The sequence below is a fragment of the Myotis lucifugus genome, unplaced genomic scaffold, assembly GCF_000147115.1.
Source record: "Myotis lucifugus unplaced genomic scaffold, Myoluc2.0 scaffold_214, whole genome shotgun sequence".
In the NCBI taxonomy this organism is placed as follows: Eukaryota; Metazoa; Chordata; class Mammalia; order Chiroptera; family Vespertilionidae; genus Myotis; species Myotis lucifugus.
Genome location: NW_005871262.1, coordinates 2,206,447 through 2,222,040, shown reverse-complemented (window position 1 = coordinate 2,222,040; position 15,594 = coordinate 2,206,447). Strand labels below are relative to the sequence as shown.

Sequence of the window (15,594 nt, the reverse complement as noted above, 5' to 3'; positions counted from 1 at the left end):
ACATCCCCCTACTGGGATGTGCCCGCAACCAAGGTACATGCCCTTGACCGGAATCGAACCTGGGACTCTTCAGTCCGCAGGCTGAAGCTCTGTCCACTGAGCCAAACCGGTTAGGGCTATTTTGACTTTTAGATTCAATTGCTGATAGATATGTATGTATTGCCATTTTATTATTCATGTTTTTAATTTTTATTTCTTTTCCTCCTCCTCTTCCCCCTCCTCTTCAAGAAGACCCTTTAACATTTCATGTAATACCAGTTTGGTGGTGATAAACTCCTTTAGCTTTTTCTTGTCTGGGAAGCTCTTTATTGACCTTCAATTCTAAATGATAGCTTTGCTGGGTAGAGTAATCTTGGTTGTAAGTCCTTGCTATTCATCACTTTGAATATTTCTTGCCACTCCTTCTGGCCTGCGTAGGTTCTGTTGAGAAGGATGTCGGGTGGTGGTACTCTTGGTGCTCCAACCTTGGTGTTGTCCTTCTGCTTGCTTCTTGGCGGTGTTGGCGTCAGCTCAGGCTTCTCCATGCATCTCCCCAGACCCACAGGTCCTTACAGCATCTGACTTCACAGGGAAAAGGGCCTTTCCTCCAACCCCTGTCAATCCCCTTGAGTCCTCTGCTTGAGGCATGGCCCCCTTCTGTGTCAGTCACTCTGCCCAGAGAGGGAAACGCTGTCTGGCCTGGGTCATGCCCACCACTGAGGCAGGGACCGTGAAGGGGGCAGAACTGGGTGTGGAAGACAGGGTGGGGGAGAGGCATGCCCAAGAGGCAGAGACTTTGCTGACGGAAAAGTGGCAGGTGCTGCCTATAGGACAGCATGGATCACGGCCTGGACTGTCCCTAAGACAGCCAGGAAGTGTCTAGAGAAGCCACTAATCCTGTTCTGCCTGATGGGTTTTGCTGTTTCCAGAGCCTCGACTTTAGTGTGGATGAGAAGGTGAACCTTTTGGAGCTGACCTGGGCCCTTGAGAACGAGCTCATGATGATCCACGGTGCCACTCAGCAGGCGGCCTTGTCCTGCTATCGCCAGGAGCTGAGATTCTGCCAGTAAGAGGCCACATGTGCTTGGGGTGGGCCTGGGAGTCAGGCTGGTCTGGTCTGGCGCCCGCAGTGGGACTGGGAAAAAGCTGAGCCGTGAGAGCAGGACAAGGGCTCCCTGTCCTTCAGGTTTTGTCCACGTGTGTGGTTTCAGTGGGGCCTGAGGATCCAGTGAACTGCTCAGTGGTCGCTGCTGGGGCTTTTGTGGCCACGGAATTTAAGGGGTACTGGCCTCTCCCACTTAGAAATCTTTGTCAAAGTCATCCCTTAGCCCCTTCTAGCAGTTCCACAGGGAAGGATTTGAACTTGACGCTCATCCTGTGTATGCTGGGGCTTTCGCAGCACAGAGGTGCAAACCCTCCAGTCAGTAGGTTGTGCTTCTGAGAACAGCCAGAGGGCACTTGGGTTTGGTGGCTGGAGAGGAAAAAGAAGTATTCTTTAAACATGGCCACCAAGTAACAGGCTAAGAATACATTCCACTTTAATTGGGATCAGCTTTGGGTTCGCTGAGTATTTAATCCATTGGGGGTGAGGGGGCGGGGGGGAGGCTCTGTGCTCCTTCAGTGGGAGAAATAGTCACCAGAATAGTGAGTGCCGGGGTGAATTGAGAGCCTCTGGGGGGTGGGGTGGGGTGACTGGACAATCCAGGGCCACACACACAGATGGCCTTCTCCCTGGGTGACGCACCTTGCACTCACTCAGATGCCAGGCTGCAGGTGTCGGGGCTGTGGCCAGGCAGGGTATTGGTTGGCCACCCTGCTCCCCTCATGTGTCCAACCCCAGGTTAGGTGCTGAGGACTCCTGGGGTCCAAGTCCCCGCTGGAGACCGAGGGGGACACAGATGAATTCTCACCATTCGGTGGTCTTCTGGAGGTGGCACACTGTAAGCCTTTAGGCTGTACTTCTTTGGTTCAGAAACCTTGTAGAAACTTTCCTTGGCAAGTCATTTAACCCCTCTCTCTCAGTGTGCACATCTGTAAAATGGGCATAGTAATGGTACAAACCTCTTCAGGAGGTGCATGCTGGTGGCGTGAGGTTAGAGCACAGCGCTGGACCATGCCGTGCACCCAGCGAGTGCCGGCCCTTTTATCATTCGTGTAGACACGGAGCTTGCTGGGCCCAGACCACGTGTTCTATTAATGTTGTCTCTTTCCTGCGCAGGGGGCAAGTAGAGCAGATGGTGAGGGAACGAGACAAGGCAAGGCAAGATCTAGAGAAAGCGGAGAAGAGGAACCTGGAGTTTGTGAAGGAGATGGACGACTGCCACTCGGCCCTGGAGCAGCTTACGGAGAAGAAGATCAAGTAGGTTCTGCCAGTGGTGCCCGAGCCCAGAGCTGTACCTCCTCGCAGCAGGGCAGCAGTTTCCCAGCCATAGCTGAGGGCATTTGTAGACAGAGAGCTGCCACCAGCCGAGGCTGTGGTCATGACCATGGCAGAGCCGCGGCCCTCTTGTTTCACCTGAGCCAGTAGGAATCTAGAAGACACACCTTTGGGGGTGCCTTTCCTTGAAAGAAGAGAGAGGGGTGCATTTAAAAAGTGGCCTGCCCTAGCCAGCTTGGCTCAGTGGATAGAGCGTCAGCCTGCGGACTGAAGGGTCCCAGTTTCGATTCCGGCCAAGGGCACATGCCTGGGTTGCGGGCTCGATCCCCATTAGGGGGTGTGCAGGAGGCAGCCGATCAATGATTCTCTCTCATCATTGGTGTTTCTGTCTCTCTCTCCCTCTTCCTTCCTCTCTGAAATCAATAAAGAAATACATTAAAAAAAAAAAGTGGCCTTACCAGCCAATCAATGATTCTTTCATTATTGATGTTACTATCTCTCTCTCTCTTTCTGTTCCTCTCTGAAAAACAATAAAAATATATTTAGCCCAGCCGGCATGGTTCTGTGGTTGTGCGTCGACGTGGGAACCAGGAGGCCACAGTTCGATTCCCGATCAGATGGCACGTACCTGGGTTGCAGGCTCTATCCCCAGTTTGGGGCATGTAGGAGGCAGCCAATCTATGATACTCTCTCATCATTGATATTTCTGTCTCTCTCTCCCTCTCCCGTACTCTCTGAGATAAAAAAATATATATTTAAAATGTTTTAATTAAAAAAATATTTTTAAAAATCTCAAAAAAATAAAATAAAAAGTGGCCCTGCTCTTTATGGCGGGGTGCATGGTGGAGGCATCTAGCTGTGCACGCCTGTGAGCTGCAGGGAAAAGTCCTCTCTGCTTCCCTCACTCTGCTCTGCTTCATTTATGGGGTCTGTCCCACTCAAGCCATGTGTTCTGTGTGTCTGTAATCATGAGACAGATGGACATTTTGAGACAGGGCTAGTGGATGGCTTTGGAGCTTGTTGGCTCAGCAAGAAGGAGCCTGACGTGGTGGAAGAAGCTCAGAGCTCGAAACCTGACTGTAGGCATTGTACTGGGCAGTCCCCTGGTGAATGATCTATACTACTTGTGGGGCTGGTAGCTAGACAGATGGTACAGTTCACTCGCCACAGTCACACAACCAAAGTGGCCTGAGGTTTAAACCCCAGGTCCTCTCTCTTTGTCTTACGCTGTTTCTGAGAGAGCATAGGCCCAGGCCTTCTTTATCCTGGGAGTGTCAGAAATGGACCCTTAAGCGAAAGGATCCCTGAGGGCGCATCACTGTCCCAGGATAGGGTTGTCCAGTCCATGGACATCCTACGTCAGCTCACAAGGGCCCCACCAGCTCCCTCTACACAATTCACATACTTAGGGTTCGCAGGGACAGCCCTGGCAGCCCCTCCTAGAACTGCCACCTTTCCATATATCATAGTCTGTGGGGGAGCGGCCTCAAATCCGCATCCACACTCTCCCTAATTCCAAAGGCCTAGGTTCTCTTTTCCTTCCTGGGGTGGCTAGGGAAGGCCAAGTGCAGCAGGTTGAGATACTGGTCTGCTCACCAGTTGGAATCCTCACCTACCTCTGTGGGTGTTGAGAAAGCGTATGTGAGAGATTGCATCAAGGGATGTGAGTGTGTGAGAGTATCGGTATGAGTGAGAGTGCATGGGTATGAGTGAGTGTGCAGGTGTGGGTGTGAGCACACACACCTGCATACTCACTTCCACCAGCTCCTGTACTCTTAACAGGATAATAGTAATTTTCAGGAAAGCTAAAAATTAAATATCCTTTCACCAAACTTTTAAAACTATTTCCAATCAAACTTGAGAAACTAAATAAATATGGTCTCCCTCACTATACCAGTAAAGTGGTGTCTGCAAGGCCGGGAGGCCCAGTGTGGAGAGATGGGCCATGGACATCTTGACTTCCGCCTAGACCAGGGGTGGGCAAACTTTTTGACTCGAGGGCCACAATGGGTTCTTAAACTGGACCGGCGGGCCGGAACAAAAGCATGGATGGAGTGTTTGTGTGAACTAATATAAATTCAAAGTAAACATCATTACATAAAAGGGTACAGTCTTTTTTTTTTTTTTAGTTTTATTCATTTCAAACGGGCCGGATCCGGCCCGCGGGCCGTAGTTTGCCCACAGCTGGAGACGCACTGGCTGCGGCCTTGCTGAGCCGCTCGGTGTGGAATATGTGCAGTGTTCATCACAAAGGAGCATGTGGTTAAGAAATAACTGGGTTTTGTTTCTGCTCTTGTCAACAGTCTCTGTTCAGCTGGTTCCCTTGCAATGTCCAGCCATAAGCTTCCCCATTTACCATTTCTTGCTGAGCAAGATCCAATGGGTGAAACTAGAAAATTCAAACCGTTGATTCTTGTAGCTACAGATGTTTAACTTTGCTCGTCTGAGATATTATCCTTAGTTCCCTGACTTCGCAAAATAGGGTGTAAGGAACTAAAAGAATCTTGAAAGAAGCCAAGAGTGCAATAGCTAGCACATTTCCCCCCCTTTCTTTGTGTCTCTTCCAGCCTCCTAATGGCCCTTTTAACAAGATGCTGTCATCAGCCTCGTCACATATTTGGAAATCTCGCTATCTCACCTGAGCGTGTGCAGAACCTATTCAGACACCCCGGTTGGTGACACCGAGACCTTAGGTTGCTGGCTGTTTGGGACACGGGAGGCGAGGGCCCACAGGGGCCTCCTTAAGCTCTGCAGCAGCCCAGCTTCCACACAATGCTCTCTGTGCAGCACTGCCAGCTCCTCAGCCCCCGGTGTTGTTCCAGAAGAAAACTCCTTTTTAAACAACACATTCCAGCTCCCAGGAGGGGCGCCCACCGTCAGGCCCAGGTGTAGGATTGAAAGGAGGGCCCTGGCCTCACGGCACGTGCCGTCTCGCTGAGGAACAGTGACCCCATCTGTCAGGCAGGAACTATTGAGTCCAAGACCGTGGCCAAGTGCTCGTGAAGGGGAATTCCAGGGAATGAAGAGGTCTTGTTGGCTGGAAAGGTGTCCCTGCAGAGGCAGGAAGCCCAGTGTGATGTGCTGTTGTGTGCCTTACAGACACCTGGAGCAGGAGTACAGAGAAAGGCTGAATCTCCTGCGGTCTGAAGTGGAGATGGAGCGTGAGCTATTCTGGGAACAGGCCTGCAGGCAGAGAACCATGCTGGAGAGGGACCTGGAGCGCTTGCAGGCTGAGGAGGCCAGCCTCCGAGAGAAGCTGACCCTGGCTCTGAAGGTAGGTAGGCAGGGAGGGGGAGGAAACGGAGGAGGGGAAGGACGCCTCCACAGGTCACCCCACCCAGAAGGAAAAGACAGAAACGAGTTTACCTGCCGGTCCCTCTCCCACACCCCACATTTTCCTAGTCAAGGATTCAACACCTCCTGGAATTTTACATCTCTGTGGTAGGGGAATCCCTAGGATTTCAAACTGAGGAACGTTTGCCATGGAGATAGCACATTTCTCTCAGAGCAGAAAGGGTCCCGGCTTCGCCAGCACCGACACTGCCCCGGCGTGCTCTCTGGTCACTGGGGCAGCAGAACAGGTGGGGACCTGCAGGCCCCTTGCGCTGTTCTCTGGGTCTGTGGGCCAAAGTGAGGAAGGGCCAGCAGCCCTGGAGACCAGAGCACCTGTGAAGTCAGCAAACCTAAGCCCACCTGCTGCCCGTGGGTGCGGCCTGGGGCACAGGTGGTTTCGGGGCTTTGGTGAGTATCCCTCAACCCACAGCCGTCCTGCATTGGGTTCAGTGAGATGTCCCCTGCTCCTCCTGTGCTCCTGCCTTTCTCTTCCTCTCCCAACTTAGAGCCTGTGGGTTCTCTCCACACCTGCCTGCTTCCCTCAGGAGCAGAAGCCAGGCACCCAGGGGCCTCGACAGCAGCGAGCACAGGCCCTGCCTCCTCTGCCTGTCTGGGCTCTCCCCCGAGCTGTCCTCACCTCTCCTTACAGGCTGCCCGTGTCTGACAGTGCTGCCTTCCTCCCCTGTGGACCTCTGAGTGGTAGTGGTGCAGCTCCAAATCCCTCATTTAGAAAACAGCTCCGAAGGGCCTGCCACTAGCCTTTTCTTGTGATACGCATGGCCTTCTGAGCACTTGGAATGGGAGGAGTAGAGGCCAAGGGAAGAGCCATGAGCATTGGTGAGGGCTTTGCAGGTCTGTCCCAGGGTAGCTCTGCATTGGCCCCTGCAACAGCCGCCTCTGCACGTCAAGGCGTGAGTGCCAGGCACCACGAGGTCTCTTCCCTGATGATGAGTGCTCCTGGGAACAGGCCTCTCACTCAGAGGGAAGGGCAGACCTGCCCACAGCTCCCTCTTCCACCCAGAGCCTGGCGACCACTAGCCTGTGTCTTGTAGGAAAACAGCCGATTGCAGAAGGAGATCATTGAAGTTGTGGAAAAACTTTCGGAATCAGAGAAGCTGGTCCTGAAACTGCAGACTGACCTGGAGTTTGTTTTGAAAGACAAGGCAAGTCCTTTTGCTGACTCTTAGTCTTGAGAGAGGAGCCTGGGGAGCTGGGTAAAAAGTATCAGGGTCTTGAAAAAGAATATCGAGGTGGCTGGGTTTAGTTTTTCCTGTTAAACTTCAGAGAGAAAATGAACAAGGTGAATTTCCCTCTGTCCCCCCCTCCCCCGCCCCCTTCAGGCCAATGCAGGGCCTTGCATGTGGGCCTTTTAATGGCAAGACCAGGGCCAGCTGGCACCATCAACCCCAGTGATGAGAGACATGGAGGAGAGGGTAGAGTTTGGTGCCCACCACGAGGTCTCCCACCCACCAGGCCCTGCCCATCCCTGGGGAGTAGGCGGGGAGAGGAGTTGCTGCACTGGGGAAGGATCCAGGCAGGGGGTGTCCCCCGGGAGCCACTGCGGATCATCCTACTGCCCTGAGACCTTTTAAACAAGGGGAGGAGGGAAGGAGGAGGAAGGGACTGGAGGGTGTAACTGGAAGTGCTGAGCCTTAGGTAAAGAGCATGACGGTGTGATAGCATGCCCTCTACCTTGTGTGTCATTCTCCTTTTCTGGTATGACCTTCAGCTGGAGCCACAGAGCACAGAACTCTTGGCCCAGGAAGAGCACTTCGAGGAGGTCCTGAAGGAGTACAAGCTCAAGTGCAGGGTATGTGCTCCCCTGGCCCCTTCACCGTCCTGAGCCTTAGCATGCCCTTTGTCTTGGACCAGGCTGTCGCTTTTGACTTGGACCAGGCTGTCGCTTTTGTCTTTTATGCACTGGGCCGTCACACACTCCTGTCTTCTTTCTAAGAACTTGAGCCTTCAGAGACCTCCTGTGCCAGAAGGTGTGGTACCATCTCCCAGCTACTCCTACAAAGAATGGGGTGCTGGAGCCCATGAGACAGGCTGGCCCTGCAAGTCATCAGGGTCTGTTGGCTCAGACCTGGGTGGTGGTATGCAGGCTTCATCCCTCCACCTCCTGCCCGGGAGTGGCCTGGCATCCTTGGCAGGGCACACTCCTGGCGTCCACACGAAGTGGTCCAGCATGGGTGGCAGGAGCATCCTTTTCCTAGCAGAGCGGGAAGAGCCTCTGCTCTGGGCCTGCATTTGGCTGACAGGGTCCTCCAGGCCTCATGTTCTGCTAGGAGGTGGAACAGGACTTGCCTGCACAGCCCCTGTGTTTAGCCCCACATGGGCTGGCCAAGTCATTAGACCAGCACCAATTCCGAAGGCCCCTCTGTGTCTCCAGGCACCATGTGAGGCTTCATCGTGTTTTCTGTTGTTGAGTGTTTAGATTTCCTGGGCCAAACCTACCGATGTCAGTCCATTTAATTGGAGACACTGCAGTGCAGAGCAGGGCAGAGATGGTGAACAGTGTTAGTGGCGCTGACCCCATTACACTCTTAAAATGATCGAAGACCCCCCCAACAGATAAAACATATATATATATGTATACACACACACACACACACACACAATTGACTTCAGAGAGGAAGGGAGAGGGAGAGATAGAAACATCAGTGATGAGAGAGAATCATGTCCCCTACTGGGGATTGAGCTTGCAACCTGGGCATGTGCCCTGACCAGGAATCAAACAGTGACCTCCTGGTTCATAGGTTGATGCTCAACCACTGAGCTGCACTGGCCGGGCATAATTCACTTCTTAATGGTCTCTCTCCAAACTAAAGTAAAAACTGACTTTTGTCCCTGCTTCACATTGCTTTGGCAACACCAGAGGATAAAGGTGAGGCACGCTGTTCTGGAGTGTGACGTGATCTGCTGTTTCCTTCCCTGTGTTCTCACCTCCACTGCAAACCCTGGGTCCTGGGTGCCCTTTTGAGAATCCTGTGTGTGGGCAGCGGTGTCACCCCCTCCTGAACCAGATTGCTGTGTGGAGGGGCAGGGTGTGGGGCTGTCACGCAGGTGGGAAGTGCCACACAACCTTCTGCTGGAATTGTAGCTCCATGCTGTGTTTTTCCCCTCCCTTTACGCTGGTTGCAAAGACTTAGAACCTACAAGTAACCATTATTCATGTTACTTCAGTGCAGCGATTTTCAACTTTTTTCATCTCATGGTACACATAAACTACTAAAATTCTGTGGCACACCAAAAATATATTTTTGTCAATCTGACAAAAAAAAATAGGTATAATTTTGATCCATTCACATCAGATAGCTATTGTGTTGGCTATTGTCATTTTTTTTATTAGATAGTCTAAAGGAAAAGAGGTCAGTGCCCCTGACTAAATAGTCAGGTATTCATGTTTAAAAATTCTTGTGACACAACGGTTGAAAATCGCTGCTTTAATCCACTGGATTTTTCTAACAAGTATAAACTCCATCTTTCTTTAGCATGATTCTCTTACTCAAATAACTGCTACTCATTTCACATTTGGTTCTTGAGATTTTAGTTTTTGAAACATCAGCAGAAATATTTTACATTTTAGTGCTAATCTGTTTAGAAATTTTCCCTCTAATTTTTTGCTATTTCAAACTAACATTTAATGCATTAAAAAACTTTTTATTTGAAAATAATTCCTAATACATAAAATTACAAAAGTAAAAGTAATGCAGGGAATACAGATTACCCTTTTCCCAGATTCACCTGTTGTTTACGCTGTTTGCTCTGTCATTGTGTACTTGCTCACTGTGTGTGCATGTGTGTGTGTGTGTGTGTGTGTGTGTGAGCATGCATGCATCCTGATGTTAATGTATCTACATAGTTATTTTCTGAACATCTGAGGGTAAGTTATATGCATTATGGCCCTCCACCCCTAAACAGGTCAGTGTGCATTTCCTAAAAACAGGCTTAATCCTAAAACCTTGAAGTGGTGTGCAGGTGCACTAGAGTTGATTGTTAAATGTTCAGGAATTTTGCTAGCTTCTTGTTAAACCTTTGATACTTGAAATAGGCTATGGTGGGATCATAGAAATGTGCAAAAGCTACAGGTCTGGGATTTTCTTCCTGGAGAGCCAGCTTTCCAATGCACTGCAGAATGAGAATATTCCTAGTAACTGTTTAACATCCTTTAATCTGAAACAGTCTGTCTTAGTCTAGTCAGGCTGCTACAACAAAAATACCGTAGAATGGGGTGGGGGCCGGGCTTATAAATAACATAAATTTAGCTCCCACAGTTCTGGGGGGCTGGGAAGCCCAAAATCAAGTTGCAGACAGATTCGGTGTCTGGTGAGAGTTCTCTTCCTGGTTGCAGATAGCTGGCTGTTTTCTCAGTGTCCTCACATGGCGGAAGGGAATGAAGGCGCTCTCTGGGGTCTCTTATAAGGCTCCATCCTCATGACCTAATCACTTCCCAAAGATCCCACCTCCAAATGCTATCACATAGGATGTTAAGGTTTAACATAGGAATTTGGAAGGACACATTCAGGCTATTGCACATTTCTTTTTTTTTTATTTTTTTTATTTTTTTATTTATTTATTTATTTTTCGCTATAAGTATTACAAAGGGTATTACATAAGTGTCCTTTCCCCCCCCCACCCTTGACAAGCCCCTGCCCTCCCTTACCCCCCAGTGTCTTATGTCCATTAGTTATGGTTATATGGATGCATACAAGTCCTTCGGTTGATCTCTTACTCCCCTCCCTCCTGTCCCCCAACCCTCCCTGGCCTTCCCACTGCAGTTCGACAATCAGTTTGAGGCAGCTCTGCCACTGTATTTATTATTGTTCGAAAGTTTGTAATGGTCTTAATTATCCACGAAAGAGTGAGATCATGTGGTATTTTTCCTTCATTGACTGGCTTGTTTCACTTAGCATGATGCTCTCCAGTTCCATCCATGCTGTTGCAAATGGTAAGAGTTCCTTCTTTTTAACAGCAGCATAGTATTCCATCGTGTAGATGTACACAGTTTTCTAATCCATTCATCTACTGATGGGCACTTAGGCTGTTTCCAGATCTTAGCTATGGTGAATTGTATTGCACATTTCTTTGTCTTTGACATGGATATTATTGAAGAATACAATCCCCCCTCCCTTTTAATAGAAACTTTATCATTTTGTGTTTTTTCTTTCTTTTATTAAAAATTGTTTTTTTTAATTGATTTTAAAGAGAGAGGAAGGGAGAGGGGGAGAGAAAGATAGAAACATCAATGAAAGAGAAACATCAACATAGATTGGCTGACTCCTGCACGCCCCCCCTCCCCCCAGGGGATCTAGCCCAAAACCCAGGCATGTGACCTGACCAGGAATCGAACCTGCATCCTCCTGGTGCACCAAGACACACCGGCTGGGCTCATTTTGTGTTTTTCTGATACTTCCTTTGGATTAAGTTGAGGTTATACATTCTCAGCTGGGCAGCATAGGTGATGTTAATTTTGTTCTCTTGCAATATCCTACTATTCATCTATATTTTCCTTGGGTTTAGTATCCATTGATAATTCTTGCCCACTCCAGTCTTTACCATGATGATTGCAAATGACGATTTTCCAACTTCAGCACCCACTCCCCACATCTGTCAGTTGGCCCTTGGCATTCTACTGTAAGCCAGAGAAGTCTGATTTCCTTCCTTCCTCCCCCCCATCTCCCTCCCTCCCTCTTTCTTTCTTTCTTTCTTTCTTTCTTTCTTTCTTTCTTTCTTTCTTTCTTTCTTTCTTTCTTTCGTCGTTCTGTCAATCTATCTATCTATCTAGATATCTATTGGCTTGGACTCATGAATTCCCATTTCCCCCAGTAGTTTGTAATTCATTGCTATGTCTAATTATTTTGGAGCTCAGATTGTGTAAGATTTGGCCAATGGGAGTGTCTTCTAGCTTGCAGCCACGTCCTTGAGACATGTCTCCATCATTTGTCTTGTTTTATTGTTTAGTTCCATACTTTCTAGCATCATACGGTGCTGCAGGCTCCTCTTGTACTTTACCTGCACTTGCCCTGGACCAGTCACTTCTCCATGGCGTCCTGGTTTCTTATACGAGGTATCACAGACCTAGATCTGGGTGCTTGGTGTGCTGGCAGAGGGGATGGGGTCTCTGCCTCTTGGCTGAGGACATTAAAGTCAGTCTCCAGAAGTACAGGTAACCTTGAACCTTCCCTGATGTGCATCACCCAGTCTTTTCAAAGTCACTGCTTGGAGTTTCCTTTTATTGTTAACCAGGACATTTGTTAGCAAGGAAACCATGCCTTCCCTTGTTGTCAAATCCCCTTTCTATTTAACTATCATTTTAGCTTTTTTGGTTTGTTTTTTTTTCTGTCAGCCTCAGTTTTCTTGGCAAGGCTGCCTTTGGTAAAAGGGAGTGTAAAATGTTAGTCAGATCCTCCTTAGAGATTATTTGCAGTTAAATGTTTTCACTGTTGTCTTGAGTGGACACCATAATGGAGTAGCATGTCCTTGGTCAGAAACCCCAAATGCAGATTTTTTTTCTGTATTTCCACATACTGAATGTTTGTGTTCCCCTAAATTCATATGTTGAACCCTATTCCCCCACTGTGATGTTGTTAGGAGGTGGGGTCTTTGGGAGGTTGTGAGGGTGAGCCCAGAAAAGGGGATTAGTGCTTTAATAAAAGGAACTCATCACTTCCAGCCTCCAAAACCCTGAGAGCTTGCCCAGCCAAAGTGCCTCAGTTGGTTGAGTGTCATCCTGTGCACCAAAAGGTTGCCAGTTCGATTCCCGGTCAGGGCACATACGTGGGGTGCAGGTCTGATCGGCATTCTGGGCATGTGCAGAAGGCAATCAGTCGATGTTTTTCTCTCACATAACTCTCTCTCTCTCTCTCTCTCTCTCCATCTCTCTTTCTCTTTCTCTCTCTCTCTCTCTCTCTCTCTCTCTCTTTCTCTCTCTCTCTCTCTCTCTCTCTCTCTCTCTCTCTCTCTCTCTCCATTCCTCTCTTTAAGCATGTCCTCAGGTAAGGATTAAAAAGGATGCCAAAACACTGAGAGAGAAATTTCTGTTGTTTTTAAGCCCCCAATGTGGTATTTTTGTTACAGCATCCCAAATGGATGGAGACATGCACCAACCCCTCACACCTTTGCCTGTCTGTGGGCAGGTCTTCAGCCCCCCACCCCTGACCCCCAAAATGTGTGGCTTACTTAGGCCCAGCTGGTTGCTCCAGGCACTGGGCTTAGCTGTTCCCTGGGTGGCCCAGTCTCCATGCCAGTGGTCACAGTATCTGGAAGAGGTGTCTGGCTCTGCCCCACAGGACCTGCAGGACAGCAACGACGAGCTGCAGGCTGCGGTGGAGGGTCTGCGGGCACAGTTGCCCCAGAGTTGGCGCGGCCAGCCCCATGCACAGCCAAATGGACGTCTGCTCTCTCGACATGGCCGAGCAGGTAGGAGCTGAGTCCTGGGAGGTGGCAGTGATGTGCTCCTGCTGGGGATGGTGGGGGCAATGGGCTTCTACCTACCTCTACTGCACAGGCCGCCTTTGGTTCCAGGGAGCACAGTGCTGGGCAGGCCGGCTTCACAGCACATCAGGCCCAGCCCAGCCTCCAGGTGGTCACTTGTCCCTCCGACTGCCGCATGTGGGAGAAGGGCCAGTAACCCAAGGCTAGAGGTTGACACAACACCCAGAGCCCAGAGAGAGGTCAAGGAGGGCGAGGGCTTTACCATTTGAGTAGGATGCATGACCGTAGGGTAGATGTATCCAAGTGACTCTACAGTGTTGTGAGAGGTACCCAGGGGATCCAGGTGAGTGGTCAGCATGGGCCAGATGCAGAGATGGTCATCTAGAAAAGGGAAGCGGGGTTCTGGGGGTGAGCAGGGGGGTTGTCACAGGTCTGTGACAGCTCTTAGAAAGGGAAGGCACTAAATCATGTGAATGGGTCAGGGACTCCCTGTGTTCACAGGGGCCTTGTGTGGACTGAGGTGGACCTTACTTGGTGTTTACTGCCTGGGTTATGTGGATAGCATCTCCCTCGAGCTCTTGAAGCCAAATCCCAGGTTGGCTGCCTACTGCCAAGAAAGCCAAACTCATGAGACAGATGCTGGTGAAAAGGGAAAGAGGTTTATTCAAGTGTCGATCACCTGAGAAAATGGGGAGTTTGCGGCAAAGCTCACCTCAGCCTCCCAGTACAGGCAGATTTTTATGGGGAGGGAGAGGGAAGCAGGACAAAGCGGTCAGGAGGAGGGGCTGTGGACGTGCGGGCAGTGCCCTTGCTGGTCTCGATATGGATCATTGTTGTCAGCACCCTGGAACTGCCAGTGCCAGCAGATTCCTGCAGTCGGACGATCTGCGTCAACCAAAGTCGTGGTCAAGGCCATTTCTGTACAAGCAGGAGCTGGGACTGCTGATGCCTGCAGTGTGCTTATAAGGAAACTCAGTGTGTGAGCTCCTTTTATCAGTTTGTTTGTACATTTTATTCTACTGCCATTTCATGGTGAGTCGAGTAAAATAAAGTTTTTATTCCCTGCTACACTCTGGAAGCGCCCCCACCTGCTCAACACAGAGCTGCGTGTCGAAGCTGTAACTTGAGAAAGACCAGGCTTCATGCTTCCTAAACAAGCCATAGACTTGGGATGAGCTCTGGGCTCCGAGAGGCCCTGAGGCCCTGTGTGTGGTTAAGTGTTTTGGGCTCCTTTTGAGATCAGGCTGGGGGTGGAGTTTCAGATGCCGGAGCTATGCTTGAGGTTTCTGTGGTCCTTTTGGAGGACAGGGTGGTTATGGCTGGTTGCTACCCTTCCTGGCAATTGTACCGGGCGGGTGCCATGCAGGGTCACATGACGTATGTGGCTTCACGCCTGCTGCTGCCCCTGGGAGTCAGGACCACAGGGACTGCCCCAGCAACCTGATTGCTTCCATAGATCAAACAGCTCCTCAGAGAACATGCTCCCATCTGTAGCCCCGAGAGCACTCAGAATTTCCTATATTGCTTGGGAAAAGCTTACTTAATAAAACAAAGTGTGTGCTCAAGAGAGCCGTATGGGAACCTCCACAGGAACCACGTGGATTTTCTGTGCACGTGGGCCCAGCTTCCTTGGCCGCTAAAGAAACCCCTCACCTGCAGCTTCTTTAGTGGAATCTGATGGCTTCTGAGACCCATAGCCCTGACTGCCCTCAGCTGGGTGGGTGGAGGGTGTGGCCAGCTCATCGGGTGTTACCAGATCCCGGGCCAGTTGTGATGTCCGGCCAGGTGGGCTCTGGTGGAAGCTGAGCTGCACAGGGTGTGTGACTCTCATCAGGAGCCAGGTGTTCCTGTAGCGTAGGGCATGCAGAGCTGGGGGTCCTATACCAGTGTTGTCCTTGTCCAGGTCTCAGGATGTGGCACTCTAAGCAGTCCCCCACTTTGTGTGTCTCTGATAAAACTAGAACAGTCTCCAGCTGGGGCCTTTTCCTTCCCCTTCACCCCTGCATCTGGCTATAGAGGTTCCATCAGCCTCCTCAAGGGAGGAGGGGTCTGGCTGCTGCCGTAGGGGACAGTCACAATGGCGGCGTTACAGAGAGGAGGCCTTGTGAGTTATGGTGGCCTGGCCATCAGGGCATTCAGCTAGAGCCACTCCTGGTGGTGCCCACTTATCTGTGCCCATTGGCCAGACCCAGATGGCAGCTTCTGGCTGTCAGGGCATTGGAACGCCTTCTTTCCTGGGGTGCTTGTCTTGGCTTTCCAGCCCATGTCTCTGAGTCTGTCAGTTTTTTTTCATGGAAAATGATTTGGGAAATGGGAGATGGTGAGATTAGGGAGTGTATCTTTTCCTCTCGGTTTTCTGACCCCTGGACCAGCACAGATGAAACCCTGGCACTGACCAACTCCCACATTCTGAGGGAACCCTGTGGTGTATCCCCCACATACACAATGTTGGGAATGCCTGGTACCCT

General features: G+C 50.3%; 1 protein-coding gene across 1 annotated transcript in view; it reads left to right on the top strand.

Annotated features, from left to right (window-relative positions):
- The window catches only part of NINL (ninein like), a 66,810-nt gene that overhangs the window by 19,370 nt on the left and 31,846 nt on the right, over window positions 1-15,594 (top strand). The window contains 6 exon segments of the mRNA XM_014463636.2: window positions 909-1,045; window positions 2,198-2,338; window positions 5,456-5,630; window positions 6,742-6,852; window positions 7,419-7,499; window positions 12,982-13,111. Of these exon segments, the coding sequence (XP_014319122.1) occupies window positions 909-1,045; window positions 2,198-2,338; window positions 5,456-5,630; window positions 6,742-6,852; window positions 7,419-7,499; window positions 12,982-13,111 (775 nt within the window).